General features: G+C 53.2%; 1 protein-coding gene and 1 long non-coding RNA gene across 23 annotated transcripts in view; one reads left to right on the top strand and one right to left on the bottom strand.

Moving 5' to 3' along the window:
• MBP (myelin basic protein) overlaps window positions 1-21,685 on the top strand; it is a 115,835-nt gene extending 94,150 nt beyond the window's left edge. For 3 of the 8 annotated variants that reach the window (XM_028480636.2, XM_028480632.2, XM_028480633.2), the window contains 6 exons: window positions 10,665-10,772; window positions 11,833-11,934; window positions 12,045-12,080; window positions 12,469-12,501; window positions 15,689-15,808; window positions 21,260-21,685. In XM_028480636.2, coding sequence (XP_028336437.1) covers window positions 10,665-10,772; window positions 11,833-11,934; window positions 12,045-12,080; window positions 12,469-12,501; window positions 15,689-15,808; window positions 21,260-21,304 — 444 coding nt within the window. In that variant the 3' untranslated portion in view covers window positions 21,305-21,685. The remainder of the gene's footprint in view (window positions 1-10,664; window positions 10,773-11,832; window positions 11,935-12,044; window positions 12,081-12,468; window positions 12,502-15,688; window positions 15,809-21,259) is intronic. The other 5 variants (XM_028480638.2, XM_028480637.2, XM_007126001.4 and 2 more) reach the window with 3 other exon arrangements.
• LOC129391569 (uncharacterized) overlaps window positions 1-21,765 on the bottom strand; it is a 45,822-nt gene extending 24,057 nt beyond the window's left edge. For 7 of the 15 annotated variants that reach the window (XR_008615915.1, XR_008615914.1, XR_008615916.1 and 4 more), the window contains exons 1-3: window positions 21,680-21,765; window positions 20,370-20,509; window positions 20,193-20,276 (exon numbers count right to left, since the gene is read on the bottom strand). This is a non-coding gene — a long non-coding RNA (uncharacterized lncRNA). Of the gene's footprint in view, window positions 1-1,751; window positions 2,062-12,023; window positions 12,137-19,066; window positions 19,961-20,192; window positions 20,277-20,369; window positions 20,510-21,679 lie in introns of those variants that run through there. The other 8 variants (XR_008615918.1, XR_008615907.1, XR_008615911.1 and 5 more) reach the window with 7 other exon arrangements.
• Window positions 21,766-22,397: the final 632 nt, after the last annotated feature.

The following is a 22,397-nucleotide window of genomic DNA, read 5'->3' as shown; positions in this document are numbered from 1 at the left end:
GACGACGAGCCCAGGCCTCCGGCTGTGCGCTCTCCAGGGCTGCCCGAGCCGAGGAGGGAGGAGCTGCCTCATGGGACAAGGGAGGGTGGCCTGGGCACTGCAGAGGAAGCCTCACGTCCCTGGCAGGATGGCCCAGGGGCAGCCGCGCCTCCTGTCTGGACGAGAAGACAGAGCTGTGCGTAGAAAACACAACGGTCTGCGGCGTCCTTGCCGACGTGGCCGCAGCTCCCAGCTCTGGCCAGGCCCTTGTCCACTGCACTGCCTCCTCTTCCACCATCCTGGCCCGCTCACCGGGGTGAGAGCAGAGGCCAGGCCTCGGAGCCCCTGCCCGAGTTTAACCCCCCTCGGGGGCCACGCAGCCACCACACACTCACTGCACGAGCGGACGCGCCAGCTGTGACATGTGACATCGACTTCCTGTGTGCCGGTGTCCAGGGTGACCTCATGACCACATCCCAGGTTTCGTCTGTCCTTGCCAGGAGGCCTCTGACCCCGATCTTTGGACGGCCGTCCCGTGGAGGCAAAGCCATCGGTGCAGAGGAGGCCAGGGGGCTTCGGTTTCCTCGTTTCCGGTGAAACATCACAGAGGAAACCAGAAGCCGCCGTGCTTCCCGCACCCCGCTGCCTTCAGCTTCACAGGCTGCTAAGAGGGTAAACTCTCCAGCTTGGAAACCGGCCCCTCTAATCACGGGCCAGGCAACAGCCCCAGCTGAGCGGAGGACCAGGGACGACCCACACCTCCGCACAGACCGCGCCCCGCCAGCCTTCTCACATGCCAGTATCTGAGAAGAAACGTGTCATCAGAACAGGCAGCGGGTCACCGAAAATCTCTACCTCAACGAAGGTCTGCCTGTGAATCTCTCCCGTAACTGAGAAAAGCCCGCTGCTGATACTGCATGGCTTTCTCTAAAGAAAGAAAAAGCCCACGGCTTTAATTAAACTCCTTCAAGTCAATGATTCAGGAACAAACATATTCTTAAACTTGCCAAGGGCAAAAACGTAGGGCAAAACCACGTAGGTCATTCAGACAGAAAAGAATTCTCTCCAGATTGCAAAATCTAAACGCCTTGACCTTGCCAGAAAAAATCTAATGCTCTCTCTTGAGGCATATTAGAAGCTGTTTGACCAGAAATGGAGCAACTGCTTCCCCTGAAAAACATACATACACAAAACTAGGAGTGTGCCCAAAAGGCCCAAGATAACCTCGTGATCCAGTGATTTCTGGGAATGGCCAGAGAGCATCGTGCGGTCAGGGGGTGGGGATTAAAACACGCCGTGTTCATCAAGCCAGCTCTGAAAGGGGGAAACTCATAGCTCGAAGAGTTTCCAGCCAGATGTGTCATGTCTTTTACAGGCCTGTGACCTTTGGGTCACATGCTCTAGTCCAGAGTACTTATTTTACTGGCAACTAGCTCAGCACCTGGGCCAGTCGCCACAGGGGCATAAAGCTGCCACAACCCGTCCTTCCAAAGGGCTACCGAGCGGTAGAAGGGCAGACAGACAGGGCAGCCAGATAAGAGTCATTCAGCACAAGATACGCTGCTGCCTCTTTCAGGAAGTCCTTAAGGAGGACAAGTCACTGAAACAAGATTTTTGAGGGCGGTGAAGGATTTTTATAAACTATCGAAAGAAGTGTGAAGCAAGAGGAAAAAGGCAGAAAAAGTATATCGTTTCATAGTGAACTACGTGTCGTGGTTCTTAAATATAAAGGAAACAATACGAAAGAAGCATATTTGGTTTTCTTACCACTTTCACAAGGAAAAAAATCATTTTATTGATCCCAAGTCTTACTCTGCTGTCTCCCTTATTGTCGGCAGTTCAGAAAAACAGTGACACCGTCACAGTCTGTGGTTCCAAACAGGTTAAAGAGATGAACTGCTTAGCTGCCTGGATCTGGGTTTCTTGAGGGTGCCACAAAATCGGAGATTTCTCTGGCAGAAAAAAGGAGAATGCAAGTTCCTCTGTTGCCCGTGTCTCTGGACCACTGGTGAGACCATCTACTAAAGGCGTGTATCCTTAATGCCACTTGGTGGATACGTGCACAATTCTGTCGTGTTCAACCTGTAAATTGAAGGATGAAGTATCAGAGATGTTTGTTCGTTGGATGGCTGGTTAGTTGGATGCTTTTAACCACGTGAACAAAATAGAACGTTGCAGACAGTACAGTCCGCTTGGATTGAGGCATAACTTTTCCATTGAAAGTGGGAGCTGATCGAGCCCCAGTTTTAATTACGTAGAACTGCATCCTTCCAAATAACGATGAACCTGAAAAATCTCATCTCTCTCGCTAGATGAGCTGCGCATTTGTCGTATCCAGTTACCAGTATCTACCAAGAGAAGTAGAAACTCGTTTTCTAGCAGAGCAGTGATTACAGCTTTCCCAGTTCTCTAGATATTAACCGACATCTCTGATTGATGCCACCGAGAGACACTAATTTGTTTTTCTTATATCTGAGCACATTTTTGTTTCTAGTGCACCACACCTTCACAGCTTAACGGGAGGTAAGTCTGCAAACTTGGAAAAAGTTCTTCTCCCTTCCCTTTGGACATGTGGCTGGCCCATGATTTCTCCACCTGCTGCTAAAGTTTGGTTTGGGACATTCCTTCTCGTGCACGTAGAAGCCACAGGAATCTCGGATGACACAGCAGATTAAAACATGGAGCTGGGGCTGAAAGGAGACCGCAGGCCCTTCACTTAACCCCTTTGAGTATCCACTTCCACATCTGCAAAAAGAGGTGCCCACGCAGAGCAACATTTCTGGTCTGTGACCAGCCAGGGTGAAAATAATAATGCATCCACCCCGTGTTTTCAAAGCAAGTAGAACCACTTTCTTTGCTCCTTTTTTTTATATTGGATCCTTCTAGGGACACAGGGAGAAACGTGCGTTCCTGGAACTTGTATGATTGACTTGACTAAGAAAGTGCCAGTAAGAAAATGGTCACTGCTTTTTAGCCACTGGATGACCATCTGGACATATCTGAGACAGATCCACAGAGAGGCCACTCCGGCTGTGTCATTCTGACACAGCACCAGTACCTCTCACTGAGTGAGGCGGGCTGCACAGGGCCCTGGCCGCCTCAGGTTTCCCTTCACAGGGTTAGGAGTTTGCTGATGGGCCAGACCAGGGGCACCTCGGAGGTACCCGTAGCCACAGACACCGACGGATGGTGGGCTGAGGTGCCCTGGCATGAGGGCACCTGCATCAGTCACCTCCGTGAAAATGCTCGATTTCAAGTTTTAAAAGGGCAGCAGTTTCCAAATAGCAGCTCTACACAGAGCTCATGTCTGTTCACATCACACAGAAAAGATGGAGCAGGTATTATCAAGACTAGTTATCAGACACTCATTGTCTTTGAAGGACCAGTTTCTCCCAGACTAGCACACAATAAGACAGAGTAACAGCGCAGGAAGAGAACATGCTTCCTGTTAATGTCTGCGATTTGAGGGAAGCCAGAACACAGTTATGATATTTAAAAGACGTTCTCATCTTGTAACGAACCTCAAATCGTCACACCAGGTTTTAAAGTACCAGGGAGAGAGCTGGTCCTATAACAGGCTCGTAGTCTCCTGTGTAGCTACCATAAGCCACGAGTCTGCACCCGGGCGGTCCTCAGATGCTTTTCCTTACGCTTGTGTATCTAATGAGGTTATTCTCCTGGTCGCTCCTGTGCACTCATCCAATGTCATTCACCCAGAGGAGAGAGGCAAGCAAACTAAAGCCTGGGCAGAGAGAGGGGAGACCGCCTGGGCTCGTAGGGTCCAACAGGGAGCACACGGGTGCCTCTCAGGTGCAGAGCCCTGGAGGGGTGGACGCAGAGGGGGGAAGCGTCCCAGAGCCATGGATTCACTCTGATTTCCATCATTGGCATTCTGATGGTGGATTCAGGAAAGAGTTTAAATTCCTCTCACAGACAAGAAATAAAGCAAGCCCTAGAACTCTTTTTTTTTTACCCCTAAGCACAAAACCCCAGGCACAGTGAATACTAATTTTTTCAAGAGGCAGCGTTTTCTTCTGAGAGGGACTGACTCTATCCATCTGTTTCTAATCAAATGCCAAATGCAAATGATGATGCTGGCAAATACCTCATCCCTATTTTCATAAGACAGCCGCTAGAGTCAAGGGAATGAATCTTTACCCAACTGATGACCACTGATCTTCAGATGTGTCAGGCGAAAACTAATCCCCTGTTATTACTTGCAAGTTTAAGGACTCCCAGCTCTCCAGCAAACTGGAAAAACAGTTAAAAAAATCCTTCCCGTTATCTGGAGACGGGACTGGAAAGCAGCCGGGACGCCAAGTGCACGAGCCCCCCCTGCCGGTGAAGGACATTATCACAAGTGGAGGGAAAATTAATTTTTCAAAACCAGTACAATGAAACAGGCTAATGGAAAAAGCAGTTTATGTTAAAAATTCACGAAATGGTTGTCCTTTATCCCATGGCTTTCCTCCCGTAGTGTTTAAATTTTTTAGCATAATGTTATTTTATTTGCCACCGAAAAGTTTATTGTTTTGTTAATCATGATGCCAAAATAGAGTAACACGTCAGTGCCAGGTAACCCTGCGCGTGCTGTGATCACGTGCCGAGGCCCCTACACGACTCACGTGTTCACGTGTGCAGACAACCAGGTCTCCACGTGGTTCATCAGAGTGTGAACCAAGTCACCCCTAAGACGTCGGATTTCTTCTACAAACTTCTTGTTACGTGAAATCCCTACGCAATAAGCACTATTTTTCTAAACAACTTGAGTTTTCATTTTGAAAAAACTGGACTAACGTTCTAATTTCACTTGTCCCAGATATTCAGCTCCACATATTTTGGAGATAGCGTGTTAACGTCCTAACCTCGGGTGTAGACCGGCACGTGGGGCGGGGCCCTGTCTCCGGCCCCGTTTCCTTTTCTGATTACTCTCGCTCAGAGGGGTGACCGCTACCCGCCCCGCCCCGGCTTCGGGGTGTCCGCTTCTGCTTTTCCGGTAGGACTGACCTTCGAATTCCTCCTTTGCCTTTTAACCACTTACAAATAGATGAGCTACTTGGATCAGGATAGACATGGACAAAGAGACACCATTCCTGGCAAATAACTGTAAAACGTGAACAGTTCTGGCTCTTCTGTCCTTTCTGAACACGGATAAGAAGGGCTGCATCGGAGAATCACTAACCCTTCCTGAGTTAGGGAGCTGAGTCCGGGGGGCTCCTTAAAGGGAAACTTGTGTGCCCCAGGCTCTGGGGGCAGAGGCTGGGGACACGGGGGTGGAGGGAGGAGATGCAGGCAGGGAGGGGACCGGCCACGGCTCCGGGGGTGTCGGCAGCCTCACCCGCGCCCCGTCCTCCCCGCACTGGGGTCACCTTCGCACCCAGACGGCCCCACCGTCATCCCCCGTCCTCTGCGGCCCCTTCCCTCCCCAGACTGTTTCCTCCAGGACAGAAATGGACCCCCTTGTTTACAGTGAGGCATGGAAATAAGTACCCACTCCTATAAATTGTGAAATATAACAAATAAGCCAAAACCCACTGATTTTAAGTACCCTGCCACTCCTGCCAGGGGCTCCACCGCTGCCCAGGAGACAAAGGCTGGCCCTGCTCCGACCGTGAACTGGGTATCGACAGCAGAGATGTCCTGCACGGCCGGAGCCTCCCCGCCCGGCGCCCCTCAAGTTGGGTGTGGACCCCTCTCCTCAGCGCAGGCCGGCCTTCGATATGCCCTCAGAGTCACGACCCCCACCCCCGCCCCGCCATGCTCCTTCAAAGAATAAAGGATGCTCCTCAGGCTGTGGGGAAGGAAGCTGGGCGCCTGCATCCCCTCAGCCACCTGTCGGAGGCCCGGCCACATCAGCATCACAGGGTCCGAGTCAGAGCAGGTGACTCAGCACAAGAGCCAAAGGGTGGAAACAACCCAAGTGTCCATCAGTGGATGAATGGGTGAACAAAATGTGGCTTACACAGGCCATGGGATATGACCCAGCCTTAACAGGAAGGAAATTCTGACCCAAGCTACAGCGTGGCTGAACCCTGAGGACATTATACCAGTGCAAGAAGCCAGTTGCCACCGGACAAACACTGTGTGATTCCACTTGTATGGGGTCCCCTGAGCCGTCAGATTCAGAGACAGAGTAGGATGGGGCTTTCCAGGGGCCGCGCAGGGGGTGGGGAGTTGGCGTCTCCTGGGTACAGTCTCAGTTTGGGAAGATGGAAAAGTTCTGGAGGTGGATGTTGTAATGGATACACAACATTGTGAATGTACTTAAGGCCACTGAACTGCACACTTAACGACGGCAAAATGGTAGATTTCACGTCACGTATGTTTTACCACAATAAAAAAAAAAATGAAGGGTGACGGATACAGCACTCCCCTCCCCTGCCACTGTGTAAAGGTGTCATCACCATGGCAACCGAGGCGCGTTTCTTAGCTCTCCTTCCTGTGCTCACCACAGAACTTCTTAGTGATACATAAATAAACAGATTAAGCAGCAGCCCTAGAGTCTTAGGAAACGCCCTGAATACAAAAACCTAGCTGGAGAATTATCTTTCTTTCCTTGGCTGCTACTCAGAGGTGGCCTCCTAGTCAAAGTTGAGAGCTAAAAATTCTCTCAGCGAGTCTCTGTTTCAACCCCGTGCTTTCACATGTGAGGAAAGAGAAGCCCCAGCGCTTGGTGTGCTCGGTTCACAGGGGTTTTTGTGTCTGGGCCAGAGCCCTCCAGCCCCCAGAGGCTTGCTCTTTCCAGGAAGCCCCAGTAGCAAGAGGGTTTCTTTGTTCCTTTGTCCACTTCTATTTGCTGAACCAAACTTCCAGAAGCTTTGGGGAATCAAGTAGAAGTTTTTCTTTTTTCCTCCGAAAACTTAAAATCTAGCTGGAGACCTGGAGACGTAAGATGGATGTAGGGAGAAGGCTAGACTCACCTACGCGGAGATCTCCAACCGGGAAATTCACGGAACGACATAATGTAGCCATCACCAACTTTGGGCCAAATAATGATAGACCGTGTTAAACGGACTTATTTTATTTTATAAATTAACATACAGTAAAATTCGGTTGTTTCTGGTGTACACGTCTGTGAATTTTAACACACGTGTAGTTTCATGTGGCTGCCACCACAATAAGGGTACATCACCCCAAAACCTCCCTCCCATTTCACACCACACCCTTCCCTCCCCCATTCCTGACCCCTGACAACCACTGCTCTGGTCACCCTCCCTGTGGTGTACTCTTTTGAAGAAAGTCACATGTATGAGATCATACTGTATGAAATCTTTTTGGGATGGCTTCTTTCACTCAGTACAGTGCCTTGGAGATGCCTCTGAGTTGTTGCTCCTTTTTACTACTGCATAGTATTCTGTTGCACGGACATACCCCAGTCTGTTTCTCCCTTTACTCAGTGACGAACATTTGGGTTGTTTGCAGAGTTGGTGATTACGAATTGAGCTGCTATAAACATTCATGTAGAGGTTTTTGTGTGATCATAAGTTTTCATTTAAGATTCAAATTATTTCCATCAAAAGACTGGAGACCAATATATTCATTACAAAAATCACTTCCAAAAATATGTAGTTTTTCTTTTATCATTCAAAGCAGGAAGTGGGATTGCTGGGTCATATGGTAAGTATTGATACATGGTTAGCCTTATAATAACTGTCAAATTGTTTTCCAGAGTGAGGGTACCATTTTGCATTCCCACCAGCAAAGCATGAGAGTTCCAGTTGCACTGCATCCTAGTCAGCACTTAGTATTGTCAGTATCCTTTATTTTAGCCATTCTAATAGGGGTGTAGTGGTGTCTCCTGATGGTTTTGATTTGCATCTTACTAATAGATAATGATGCTGGGCATCCTTTCATGTGCTTATTTGCGTTCTGCTCATCCTCTGCAGTGAAGTGTTTAGTCAAGTGTTTTGTCCAATTTTTTAACCTGGTTGTTTGTTTTTTTACCATTGATTTTTGAGAGTTCTTTACAAGAAGCACTTGTGGTTTCAAGTCTTTTGTCATATATATGATTGGAAATATTTTCTCCATCTGTAGTTTGTCTTTTCATCCTCTTAAAGTGTCTTTTGCAAAACAAAAGTTTTAAACATTGATCAGGTTCAATTTATCAATTTTGTTTCTTTTATGGATCATGCTTTTGGTGTCAGGTCTATAAACTTATTGGCTACCCTCACGTCATGAAGGTTTTCTTCTATCCTGTTTTCTTCTAAAACTCTATACTTTTACAGTGTAGATAGAGATCCATGATCCATTTGGGGTTAATTTTTGTATAGGGTGTGACTTTGGATTGAGGTTCATGTTTTTGGATATGGATGTCCAGTGGTTCCAATACCATATGTTGAAAAGACTATGCTTTCTCCATTGAATTGTCTTTGCACCTTTGTCAAAAATCACCTGGTCCTATTTGTGTGGGTCTATTTTTGGACTCTACTGTGTTCCATCGAACTATGTGTCTACCCCTCCTCCAGCACGACACTGCCTATAGCTACGTAGGAAATCTTTAACTCAGGTGATGCGGTTCTTCTGATTTTATTCTTCTTTTTTACAGTTGTTTGGCTATTTTCGTTACGTATAGTTTCAAGGTTAGTTTTTCTATATCTAAACAAAATCCTGCTAGGATTCTGAGTGGCGGAGCATTACATCTGTAGATCAGTTTGGGAAGAATTCCCATCTTTACTATTCATGGTCTTCTGACACATGAAGATAGTATGTCTCTCCACTTAAGTCTTCTTTTGATTTTCTTCCACCAGCATTTTCTAGTTTTTAGCATAAAGATCCTATACACGCTTTGCTAAGTTTATAACTAATATTTTGTTTCTCTGATGCTATTATATGTGGTAGTGCTTTTATATTTGGGGTTTTTTAACTGTTCATTGCTAATATATAGAAATATGATTGACTAAACGTTCTTTCAGCAACAGACCATTACAACTATAACAATATAGCTATAACTCTACATTAAATTATCTGTGACAACTTATAGCCAAAATTCCAAGTCAGGGTCCTAGTTCAGTCACTTTTCAATGCATATGTTACAAAAGGATTCCATGATGATTGTTCTATTTACTTAAGATCTATTGCATGTGTTGGGCTCTGTGTTAAAAGTGATCTAAACTGTCGATGCGTTAATTCAACAGTTAATGGCTCACTGCATGCTTAGTTCTGTGCCGAGGGCCATAAATACACTAATTGACTTTTTAATGAACAGTTCTGACCCCAGATTCTGAGAGGTAGAACACAACTTACCAACTTCATGTGTTCCTTAAAAGATTTAAATTACTTTTCCCTCAAAAGATTGGCGACCAATGTATTCATTATAAAAATCACCAAAATATATGCTCTTTCTTTTAGCGTTCAAAGCTGGTATGCATGATAAACATGTGAAACATTATTATTATCTACACAATACTTCATTAACTATGTCACGGCATAAATAAGTTTTAATAATATCAGACCTGCATATAGGACTGAACGTTCATTTATTTAAAAACCTTTTTGTAAAGTTTAAGAAATTTTTCTAGTTTAATCACAGAATGGGTGAATCAAAGTGCACGATGTTTCTGTGACTCAAAATCCAACACAGCCTGCAGAAAAATGGTATATAAACCACCCGTAACTAGTATCGGGGACAATGCACCCGTAACTAGTACCAGAGATAATGCACCCATAACTAGTACCGGGGACAATGCACCCGTAACTAGTACCGGGGACAATGCACCTGTCACTAGTACCAAGGAGAATGCACCTATAACTAGTGCCGGGGACAATGCACCTATAACTGCTACTGGGGACAATGCACCCATAACTAGTACCAGAGATAATGCACCTGTAACTAGTACCAAGGACAATGCACCTGTAACTAGTATCAGGGACAATCCACCTGTAACTAGTACCAGAGATAATGCACCTGTAACTAGTACCAGAGATAATGCACCTGTAACTAGTACCGGGGACAATGCACCTGTCACTGGTACCAAGGAGAATGCACCTATAACTAGTGCCGGGTACAGTGTACCTATAACTAGTGCTGGGGACGATGCACTTGTTACTCCAGGGACAACCCAGTCAGGGGTGCAGGTATCACCAGTGAAACTAAGCCCATTAAGTGCATTAAATTCCCGAGAAGCCCAATTTAGACTTTTCGGTGGCAACAGTGTCTTCCGAACGGGAAGGGTCCTTTCGAACCACAAGCACCGAGCTGGTGATGGAGGAGGTGTGCACGAGGCTTTGGCGCATTTACCTGACGGGCTTTTAGGAGATTCCTCTGATCTTGCAGACACTTCCTGACCCCCTCACGCCCACGACGTCCCACACTCCCGTAGCAGGGGGTGTGCACGAGCACCGTCCTCTCTGCCAGGGCTCTGGGCGAGTCCCCCTCCTCCCCTCCTGGGACCACCAGCTCGCAGGCTCTGTCAGCGCTTCTGAAGGTGGAGCCCGTGTCCGGGGAGGCTGGCGATGCTCCCTCCTGAGCTTGGCCTTCCCGTCGGGAGGGCTCCCGAGGGGCCGTTTGCGGTGGCCAGGAGGTCAGCCGAGGCGGGACCTGTGGGGACAGCACCGCCCAGACCGCGCCCACCTGGCTGCATCCTGTGACGTCAGCAGCTTTCTGGCATCAGGTCTCCAAACGCGTCCGGATCCACAGACGAGCAGAGGGTCCAGCCTGCCCTGAGACCACGCGCCCTGTCTTTCAGGATGGACACCACGCGGCCAGAGCCACCCACTACGGCTCCCTGCCCCAGAAGGCGCAGCACGGCCGGCCCCAAGACGAAAACCCCGTAGTGCACTTCTTCAAGAACATCGTGAGTGGCGGCCACGGTGGGAGGGGGCAGATTAGAGGGGTGAGAGGCGCCTGGCCCTGCCCCAGTCCACGAGGGCCCGAGTACGTCCCCAGCTGACACTGAGCTCTGATCCACAAGGGGTCTGAGTATATCTCCATGTGACACAGCTGTAATCCATGATGGGGGGGGTCTGACTATATCCCCAGGTGACGCCTCCCAGTTCCTCAGGGGGAGGTTGGCCTCGGAAGCCCAGGGCCAGCGCCTGGTCCCAAGGTCTGAGCTGCATCTGCAGCTTAGCTTTGTGTTAAAACTTTGAGTTCTACCAAAGAACTCACTCCTCTTGAGACTAAGCTAGTAGGAGATGCTTAGTTCAAAAATACAAGCTTTGCAAAACTCTAGAGACGGTAAGAAGATCAGGGGTGCGGGGGCAGGAGGCGTGAATAGACTAGGAGTGCCCGGCATCTGGGGGCAGCGAGTCTCCTCTGAGTGAGCCCGTGATGGCGGAGACACCTCATACGTTTGTCAAAATCCACAGAATGTACAACACAGAGTCCACAGACTTTGGTTACTGTATTGACACTGGCTCAGTTGTAACAAGCGGACCACACGAAAGCCAGAGGTGCTGTGCGCAGGGCAGAGGGGTCTTGAGAACTCTCTGCAATTGCCGTGCAAGTTTTCTAGAAACCTAAAACTGCTCTACAAAATAACATCTTAAAAACAAAAACAAAACCACAGGCTCTAATTATAAACTTTCTGTGCAGCAGACATCTAAGATGGTATTTTCACGTTGATTAGGGAGCTTTAGGAGTCGCACACCTGAGGGTATCCCTTTTGAGGCTCGAATACCAGGGGCCCTTGACTGCCCACCCCAGAGAGGGTGGTGGTGACGTTCACCATCTCCATCACCCGTGACAGGGGGTGTGTCACGGGAGCGCACGCCAAGAGGAATCGCCTCTGTGGCTGCACAGCCTTTGGTGTGTTTCCCATCCTCTCAAATACTTTCTGTGTGCTCTGGAAGATCTAGGTAGCATTGGATACTTTCAAATTCTCAAACCGTATATTTCTCTCTCCACTAAAACAGAACGGGGACGCCGGGCAGAGACTGAGTGGGTGGCTTCTTATACCAATAGATACTCGACCCTCCCAGCAAGCAGGAGCTAGCAGGGAACTAGCAACAAGCCAGGTGACAACATGAGGTCACATGGTGACAACAGGAGGCTCTCGCGAGGAGGGTCAGGGCTGCTGTGAAGGAGGGGCCCCACCGCTGCTCACCATTCTCCTGTGTCTTTGCAGGTGACACCTCGCACGCCTCCTCCATCACAAGGAAAGGTAAGACCTCCCAAGGTGTGGAGCCGTCATCACTTTACAGCCCTTCCCTGAAATCCCTAAATGGATCAAAAAGAGGGCTGGACTCAGAGCTCCCTGACGTCATCCCAAAATGTCCTGCCACGTGGAGCCCATGTAGGACAGGCTGAGCCATGCGTGACACCCCTTCCCGCCTGCTGCCGCGCAGACAGTGCACCGCCCCAGCTGCCTTCCCTCTCAACCCCGATCTGAAATCCTCCCTGGGCAGCTCCCGGGGGCCACGGCCAGCCACAGGATAGGGCGCGTGCGCCCAAACCTGCCTGCCATCTCAGCACTGTGTTGTCCTGTTTCGTGGGGAGAACGTTCTTCCCACACTGATCACCATGTCCCTCTTTTTCTTTTCCTCACACAGGGGCGAGGACTGTCCCTCAGCAGATTTAGCTGGGTAGGTGACAAACGCACGTCCACCCGTTGCCTCTCCTTCCTCACGGCCACTCAGCTGTTCTGTTCTGCTCTGTTTCAGTTGCTCTGTGGGCCCACCTTCCTTCCCATCCCACCCAGCTTGTCCCCCGCTGCTTCCGCCGCAGCCGGTCCTTCCTTCCAGCTGGGTTCACGCTCCTGTTTCCAAGACCCAGGGCCCAGGCGCCAAAGGGCTCCTAGGAGACTGCCCTGGGCTCCTCCCCAGGGAAGGAGCGACTCCATGTATGAGAAAATTCCTGACTTCCTTCCAAAACGGCAGACGAGGACAAATGGGTCCCCGCAGGTCGCGTGTGGACCTGTCCAAATAGCCAGCTCTCCCTCTCCTGCCAGATGTTGACATTTTGTGGAGAAAAAATGATTCTGCTAACGAGACAGAACGATGCTAAATTCAGTCATTCAGTTTATAACCTAAGTGATCCGAAAGATTTTGGCTTGGGTTTTCATTTAGTCATAACTAAAGCTTGGATATCAAGCCATCCAGGAAAACCTTTTTAGGAGTTTCTGAGAAGATTTTAAAGAAGATTAAAATCTTCGTTTAACCCATGAAGATTTTAAATGGCTGATTTGTTCACTTTCTAGTAAAATTTTGTGTCTGAGCCAACTTTAAATGCCTATCTGTATTTTAACTAAATCTATCGACCATACTTACTAGCAAATATTAGATAGAGTTCTTACTTTATAAAATTTCCAGAATAAAAAGAGAACCACTAACCTACAGGCCAGGAACTGTGTCTGTCTTGGAGACACAGTATCCTTAGAAACACATCCTCCAATATCCTTGGAGACACAATATATCTCTAGTGCAGAGCCTACATATCTGTGATACCCAATTAATAAGCATCATAGAAATGAATGAATGACTTTAGAGAGAAAGAAAAAGAAGGAAAGAGAAGGAAGGAAGGAAAGGAAGGAAGGAAGGAAGGAAGGAGGGAAGGGGGGAGCCACCCTCAGAGAAAAGGCAGGGGAGGCTTCCATAAACTGCCCCAACACATCATTATGTTGAAGTATGAACTGAGATATTTGCTGGAACATTTTATACAAATACACGTGAGCGTTTTCCTGACCTAATGAATTTGCCGAAAGGTGATGATAACGTAGGGAACCGACACGGGCCAGCCCTCAGGGACAATTAATGATTGACTTTCTGTGCCAGCAGGAGACAAAGATGATGCTGAAGAATGAGATCCATTTTTGACCCAGAAATCTGATTTTAATAACCGCTTGAGCTGCCTCCTAACCTTCTAGGCGTGAACCAGGGCGAAGCCATAGGCGAACGTGGAGTGATGGGAGGGGAAAAGACCATGTTTCTTCCAGTCGTTTAAAGGCCACTTCAGCCCGGCAGCTAACAGCACGGCCTTTGCATGCCTCTCACGTCTCTGTGTTTGGTCCCACTAATGTCTGTTAATTTTCTCTTTTTTTCCAAAGTAAAATCCTGCTCCGTATTCCGTGAGCTGGTTTGTCAGTTTCCCAGAGCCACACGACTGTCTTCCCGTTTGGAGTTCCTGAAAGTCCCACCATTTTTCTAAACTATGTTGTATGTTTTTTGGTAAATTCTAGGTTGTCCAAATATATAAGTGACCAAGAGTTTGAAAGGAGAAAATTTAAGCAGATTATTAATCTGAAAACCAATCCTTGAATTTAATTCTCAGAAGCTCTTTATTTTTGGAGAAAACAGCAGAGTAAGAGAACGATTTACCACTTGCATGGGAAAGCGTGGATCTCTACAACTCTTGTGTCTGTCCTTTGGTTCAGTCCTCTTTAACCATCCCCCCGACCCTGGACCATGATGGAGCGAGCATGTCCATGGAAACCTCTGGAATTCAAGGGCAGTTCTGGGCTCCTCTCGTATGTGGATCTTCACTGCCCCTGTCCCTTGCACACTTCATAACCCTTGAAACCAAACCTTCACATGAAAGTAGCTGAGTGGCCAATGTCTGTTTCCAAACCTGGGCTGAAGAGGAGTAGCTTGGGGTTGCAGGGCAGGGGGTGTGCCTGGACAGATGGCCCTGGTCCAGCTTCAGTTCAAACACGAGAGGGGTGGACTGGAGGAATCTGGAAGCTTCTGGAGCCTAAACTAGAGGGATCGATCCCATGGTTTCCCAAGCTCCTTCCAGCCCTAAGGCACCCTCGTGAAATTGGAAAGCGCTGCAGCCTGTGGCAAAGGGTTCTGGGGTCTTGATCAGGAGACCGTTTTATTTTGTGCATAGAATTCTCAGGAGAGGCCAGACAGAGAGCTTCCTACTTCTTGTTGGCGAAACGTGAAGTGAGACCTCAGAGCCTGTTTGTTGCATAAGATCCGTGACGCAGACAGGATGTGTGGTTCGCCCCCCGAGGAATGTCGCACCCCAGGCTGGACACCCATTACCCCCAAAGGCTAACATTCCTTGTGTCTGAGCACCAGAGTTTCCCCCATTCCTTTCTTGTGTTCACAGTGGAAGTTTCCCTTTGAAGCTAAAGGGCACTAGAATGCAGACTGGTCCTAGAGACACATATATCCTTACATTTCAGTAATCACTTGTCATTGCTACATGTCACGAAGGCAACTTTCTCTATCTTCCCTGAAGTGAGAGGGGCTCCCGGGGCAGCTGGAGACCGGGCTGGGGGCTGCCGGGGGAACCCCCCTTCCCATAACAACAGCAAGCTCGAAAGTTCAGAGCCGCAGGCTCCATTCTCAGAGCAGAGCATCCATTATCCCCATTTTATAGAAGAGGAAACCAAAGCTCAGAGAGGTTCCGACACTTGCCCAAGGTCACACAGCCAGGGCGTGGGGTTGCTGAGACCCATCCAGGTGGCTGGCTCTGGGGCTGTGCCCAGGTGCACGGCCTGGGGGACAGGGCTTCCCAGCCGGGACCCGCCCCCTCCCCTCTACGGTGACCGGCTCCCAGCCCAGAGCCCCAGGAAGGACCCTGGTCCCAGTTCACCGTCCACACTCAGGACACCCAGGCCGCGGCTAGGGGAGCTGGTCCTGGTCGTCCTGGAGAGGCTCCTCCAGGCTGGAGAATTGGGAATTTTGTTTTTGCACGTTAGAAAGGTAGGAGCCCCCTAATGTCACAAAGTCTGAAGGCTGCTGACGCCTCCAGGGAAGCAGATGGGAAGGGTCTGTGCCGCCCAGGCTGGATGGACAGACTGAGAGCGGCCCTCCTCTCTTGCAGGGAGCCGAGGGCCAGAAGCCGGGATTCGGTTATGGGGGCAGAGCTTCCGACTACAAATCGGCTCACAAGGGCCTCAAGGGGCACGACGCCCAGGGCACGCTTTCCAGAATCTTCAAGCTGGTAAGGTACCTTCTTAAGGCGGGCGGCGCGGGGGCGGGTTCGGGGACAGGGCTGGGACTGCCGGCCTCTGGCCCGTCCCCGCGCCGCTTCTCCGCAGTCCGCGCCCCACGTGCCATCCCTACCCGGACAGGGGCTTCTCCAGGGCCCGCCTGAACAGGTGCGGCGCTGAGCGCCAGGCCGCGGCCCCTCGGGAGCTTGCGGACGACGGGGTCGCCGTGGTTACGGCCGGGGCCCGGGAGGCACGGGGGCCTGGAAGGTCAGGCGGCCTCCTGGCCAGACGGCAGCACCTCCGTCCCTGCGGGAACCGGCAGCAGCCAAGGGGACACGAGGGGAAGACGGCTGGATGGACGAGAGGCCCCGGGGACCACGGGCACCCGTCCCGTCGGTTAACGCGGACGTCAGAGCCACACGGACCCAGACCCCGTCCGTCAGTGAGTGACCTGGGCCCCCGGGCCCCCGGAGGCTCGGCTTGTCCTGCGGACGACGGGGTGACGGACGCGTGGCCGGAGCCGCTGTGACGGTGGAGCGGGTAGAACGCCCTCTGCCCGGCCCCCCCGCTGGTGACAAGACGGCCTCGCTCGGAGCACCCGACATCTCAGGAGGGGCTCTGGCAGGGGACGGGCGCCTGAGCCGCGCGAAGAGGGAAGGGAAGGTTCTGGACTCGGAGGGGGCCGGCAGGGGCCCCTCCCCCCAGGCCGCTCAGAGCCTCCCTCGCGGAGACGCGAGGCTGCAGCTCCCCCCGGGGGAGGTCGGGGGCGCCCACGTGCAGGGTGTCTCCTGCCCGAGGCCAGGCTCACCTGTGAGGAAGCCGGACAGCCCGGAGCCGGAAGGGCCGGGAGCCGGGGGGGGCCTCGTCCTCGGGCCGCCGTTCGGAGCCACCCGCTTCTGCCCCTTCCAGGCCATGACTGAGCCCGAGGCGCCTTCCAGGTGGCACGAGGGACGCGTGTGGCCTCCGTTCGCTCACCCTCTGACGGTCGCGGAAGCGCCCCGGGCCCGCAGACAGCTCCTCGGAGGAGGGTCCCAGACCCCGGCACGAGGCGCATCCTCGGAAACGTGCCGCCTCCGCCTGAGGCTTGGGGCCCCGGGACTAACACAGTGTCGGGCTTGCTCGCGGGTGGCGCCGGGGCCCGGCCCGGCAGCAGCCCTGTGGTCCCGCGGCTTCTGCCCCGGGCTTTGCTGAGCGCCCGCCCCGTGCGGTGTCACGTGCGGTGTCACGTGCGGGCGAAGCCTTGCGCGCCGGAGCCGCCTCGTAAAGGAGCCGCGTCGTCCTGACGGGCGGGCGACAGGGAACACAGGGCGCACGCTGCGGGGAGGCGGGGTGGTGTGAGCGCGAACGTGCCTCTGTGTCCTCCAGGCCGTCGGACTCCAGGCGAGCGCCGGGCACGCCCGGCGGAGCGGGGGGCGGGCGCACGGACGCGAAGGGGGAGGGGCTGGCCTGGCACGGGGACAGGGCTCCGGGCTGACCGCTGACGAGCACGGGGACGCCTGGCCGGGTCCCGGAGGAGGGAGGCGGCCACGGCAGCGGCACCGAGTGACCGGTGGGAGGGGTGAGGGGCTCCCCGCACAGAGGGTCCCGGGATCCTCCTGAGCGCTCTGACCTTGGCCCTGAAGGGGGAGGTCCCCGGGATCTAGTGGCACGGTGTGACTTACGATCTAAAGACCGTCTGGCAGAAACTAGCAAAAACGGGACCGGATTTTGCACTTCCTGGACCGGAGAGCAAGGAAGACCGTGTGGATTTCCAAGGCTGCCCATCCAGGGCTTTGACGGCTGAGCCCAGGTTCCAGCCACGTGTCAGCTTTTCAGGCTTAAAGCTGGAAGGGGGTCGGGAGTTGGGGTGACCCCGTGGAGCCACGGCGGGCCTACCGTGCCCCTGGGGCCGTGTCCACGCAGATTTGAGGCTCCCTGGCACAGAACCGTGTTCACAGGGCAGCTGGGCAGGGACAAACTTCACCATATTCGGGTCCCATGTTTTCTCGTCAGAGTAACAGCCCAGCTGCCACTTCTGCTGATCCTGCATCCAAACAGGCCATCACTTCCCTGCCGACATCCAACTACGACCAAAGCCCTGACTGCTAAGAGGGTCCAGTCAACTCCTCTTCCAGCTGGAAGACACGTCATACGGAAGACGGACGCCAGTGAGGAAAAGGCAGAGTCCATCTGTTATGACAGGAGCGGCGATGTGAGGACATGACCGCACGATGCCCTCCGCACCGTCAGACGCTCCCTGTGGATAAAGGAAAGCCATGATCCGGCTGCAGGAGGGGAGCCAGCTGCTCGGTCCCCGGACTTTGGACCGTCCTGCGTCCTCGAGCATCACGGTGTCAGCATCGCAGGCAAACGCAGCCCAATTCTCACCCCGTGCGGCAGCTTCCTCCCCCCGTGTCCTCAGTCCGGCGGCCACCTGGGGGAGGCGGGGGTTTCCTCGGACTCCTGTCCCAGGTGTTCGTGGGCTCGGATGAGAATGGGAGCGTCTCCTGGGGAACAGCTGCTGGGATCACAGCAGGTCACAACGTGATTTAACATGAGAAGGTCCTGTGGTACGTGGCGTGGTCGTGTCACCAGGAGATCTGACAGCCCCGTGTGCCCCGTCTCGAGGGCTCAGTCACCACCAGCAAAGCACAGCGGCTCCTCAACCTGAATCACCTTTGACCTCTGACCTGCAGAAGTGGGCTTCCTACTTGGTTCATTAAAACGTCGAGATTCTACAATTTATGGTGGAAAGATTTGGTCAAGAACCCAAAGACTCATTGATTGGTCACCTAATCTTTAATTCAATATCGAGCCCCATGTGTGGTGTATCTGGTGGTCGGGACATACACACGGCGTGGATGGACCCCATGACCCAGATTCTGGAAGATGCTGGACACTCATGGGTGATGTGAAGCATGACTCAGCTTTGAGGAGCCTTAGTCTCCTCAAGAAAAACCTTAAATACGTGAAGTGAGTGGTGAGTAAACCATGGCTAAGTTGGTTAATGTCAGATAAAACGCAGGGACTTCCCTGGTGGCGCAGCGGTTGAGAGTCCGCCTGCCGATGCAGGGGACACGGGTTCGTGCCCCGGTCCGGGGGGATCCCACGTGCCGCGGAGCAACTAAGCCCGTGCGCCACAACTACTGAAGCCCGCGCGCCTAGAGCCCATGCTCCGCGACAAGAGAAGCCACCACAACGAGAAGCCCGCGCACCGCAAGGAAGAGCAGCCCCTGCTCACCGCAACTAGAGAAAGCCTGCGGAGCAATGAAGACCCAACGCAGCCGGGAGGATCCCACGTGCCGCGGAGCAACTAAGCCCGTGCGCCACAACTACTGAAGCCCGCGCGCCTAGAGCCCATGCTCCGCGACAAGAGAAGCCACCACAACGAGAAGCCCGCGCACCGCAAGGAAGAGCAGCCCCTGCTCACCGCAACTAGAGAAAGCCTGCGGAGCAATGAAGACCCAACGCAGCCAAAAAACACAAACACAAAAACAAACAAACAAACAAACCAGAGGCAGGACCCACTCTTCAAAATGTCAGTTCTGAGGCAAATCTGATAAGGAAGTAAATTCTACCCTAAACGTCCAAGCACCAGAGACCATCACGATATACGTGTCTCGATTCTGAAATGTAGCAATGAGACGGCGAGGATGCAGACCCCGGAGGAGCTCTGGGTCTAAACCCAGAACTGCAGGGTTTCCACCAGTGATCCAAGCCTGGCCGGGAGGCTGCCTGCAATGCCCAGACCATTTCTGGGTCTCCCAAGACTTCTGAACCAGAATGTCCCAGGGCTGAACCCAGACGTCTGCAGTTAGGACGATTTCACTCCTCATCAGGGGTTCTAACCCCTTTGGCTGGCTGACTTTGGGGAAATTACGCAACCTCTCTGAGCTTCAGCTCCTTCGACCAGGCAAAAAGGGGGACGCTAACAACGCCTCCCTCCAGGCTGGCTTGCTCGTTCACAAGAGGAAACATGTCACGGATTTAGCTCGCGGGAGATGCTCGATAAATTGTAGGCACAGTGATAGAAAATAAAACCCCCAAATTTGCCATTTTTCATTTCACAGGGAGCCCTGAGGACATTCAGTGGCGTCTCCCGTGAACTGTCTGGCCAAGGGTGTGGGGAACTGGATCCGTCTCAGCACAGGGGTACTTTGTCAGATGGGGCCGCGGTTCTGCTCCTGCGCAGGAATAAATCACACTTTCGAGGGAGCCCTAACAGGTTAATCTGCAGGAAATTCAGGGCAGACTGGATCAAGGCTTCTCCGGCAGCGGCTCTGAGGACCGAGCGCGCAAAGCTGAGCCGGGCTCACACGGGACCGGACCCGAGTCCCCGCTGAGGAGGGTGGCCCTGAGGCAGAGGTGACAAAGGCCCTTCCCTGGGAGGGAGCGTGTCTGGGTGATTTCTGATACCTTCAGAGGCTAGAATTCCACAAACCTTCTTGCTTGTGAAAATCAAATTCCTCCGGTGAGTTGTTCAGCAACACAGGGATGTTTCTGGAAAAAGCAAAACCCCAAGAAATCAGAGCTGCCATCTCTCTGGCTGACTGCGTTCATTATAAGGACCTGGGGCCCTTGTGCTTTCGTCACCTGATTTCTGGTAATGTGAGGGACGGAGACGTGGACGAGGTCAGGTCAATCGGTGCCCGTCTGTCATCTGGTCAACAGGGTATTTCATGTCTATCTTGCTCTCTGGGGAATCTTTGAGAGATCAATTTTTCATCCATAACCTACGAGAAAAGGGAAATCCAAAAGACTAAAATTTGAATGAAAATTCAAAGGCAAAAAAAAAAAAAAAGCGCCCTTTTCCGAGTTAATCTACGTGACATCTGGGGTGATAAGTGCCACCTTCTCAGAGCCGATGCCGAGCCACGCTCTCTGGACGCAGTTGTCCCCGCCCAGCCGTCTCCACCTCCACGACTGCCAACTCTCTTTTAAATTTAATTGCAAATTATATTTGTCCAGAAAACATGTCGATTCACATGTTTTAAGACCCTGCGGTCGGAGTTAGTGGCCGGCCCCTCCGGGAGGCTGGTTTTCTTGGTGACGCAGAAGAGGGCTCACGGGAGGGGACTGTCCCCGGGGAGACCCCTCCCTGGCAGCCCAAGCAAGGGTGTGCCCGTCACGTCAGCACCTCAGCTCCCACAGAGGAGCTTGTCCCTGTCATCGTTCACGGGCCGCTTCCCTCGGTCCCCGGGAATCTCAGCCGAGGAAACGAGCCCCTTTGAAACCTGGTAATGTATCAGTTGAGCTTTTCACGCCCAGAAAAGGCAACGTTCTCAGACGAGACCCCAACTCTCTGCGTCCTTTTCGCCCTGTGGCACTTGGAGGTCCGACGGGCTAAAGGATGCTGGAGACACGGGCTCAAAGACTTGCCCCGTGCCGCATCATTTCCAGCAACAGACCCAGAAGAAAGAGGCCCCGTGGCTGGCGACCCGGTGACCGCAAGGCCCTCCTAACCCTCTGTTTCCTTTTCTCAGGGAGGACGAGACGGCCGTTCGGGGTCCCCAATGGCGAGACGCTGAAGCCCTGCCCGTGTCCCGGAATCCCGTCCGTCCCCAGCTTCTTAACACAACTGCCTGGAAGTTAACCGCGAGCCGCAGATCCCTAGCGTAGCCGCTGCCCCCTAACCCTGGCGACAGCGCACAGCAGGCCCCGCGCGCGGCCCGCCGGCTTCGGGCCGGCCGCCCCGCTGTCCCCGCGCCCTTGGAGATCAGTGACGTCCCCCGAGCGCCGGGGCCGGCGGCCCTCCCCCGTCGCCGGCCCCCGTCCCGCGATGGCCCGGGGCGCGGCCCTGGGGCCCACCGCGCGCGGGACGCGCAGGCCGCGCGGCTCCGAGCTTCCTTTGGTTTCTTTCCCGGCCCCCGCCGCTCACCCCCCAAAGCCCTTCCCCTTCTAACCGATCGGCTGGGCGCGGAGCGGCTTGGCGGCGGGCGCTTTGGTACGTGACAGGCGGGCGGGCAGCGGGGACTGTCCCGCGTGGTGGCCGCGGCTCACACACCCGGATGAGCCGGATCGGCGCAGGCGGAGAGGGCGCGCGGGGGCAGAGGCGGGCCGGGCTCTGCTGGGAAACCGGGCGGCGACGGCACAGGCTCGGCGGGCAGCAGAGCGGCCTCGCCACGACCTGTTCCCACCCGAGCCCGGCGGCCGGCCGGGAGGTGGCGCAGCTCGGAGCGGTGGCAGGAGTTTCCGGGGAGCCTCGCGGTGGCAGGCTGGTCACCGTGAGCGCGAAGGTGACAGGTGGCGTAGCTCAGCACGGCGGTGCACACGGCAAACACTAACCGGCGCCCCCTCCCCACCCCCGGCGGAAACGTAGCCGTCCCGCCCGCTTCCTCCCGGAACCCCCCTGACGACGAGTACGCTGGCCTTTCCGACTCGCCGGCGGGCACGTGGGGATGGGCAAGAGGTCCTCCAACCCCGCGCTTTCCTAACGCGAGCTGACATCTCCTGCGCCCCCCCGCCCCCCGTAACCTACTGATCCCCGCCTTTTGAGTTCAGCATCTCTCCCACAAGCCCCCCAAGGAGCCCCGCGCACTGGCGTCAGCCCCCCTAGGACGGAGATGAGGACTAGTCAACGTAACGCCCAAACGCGACTCTTTAATCCCCTTCTAATTCTGA

Source organism: Physeter macrocephalus, chromosome 19 (genome assembly GCF_002837175.3).
Source record: "Physeter macrocephalus isolate SW-GA chromosome 19, ASM283717v5, whole genome shotgun sequence".
Taxonomy (NCBI): domain Eukaryota; kingdom Metazoa; phylum Chordata; class Mammalia; order Artiodactyla; family Physeteridae; genus Physeter; species Physeter macrocephalus.
Note: the sequence above shows the minus strand (reverse complement) of the source record. Positions and strands in the feature narration are given on the sequence as shown.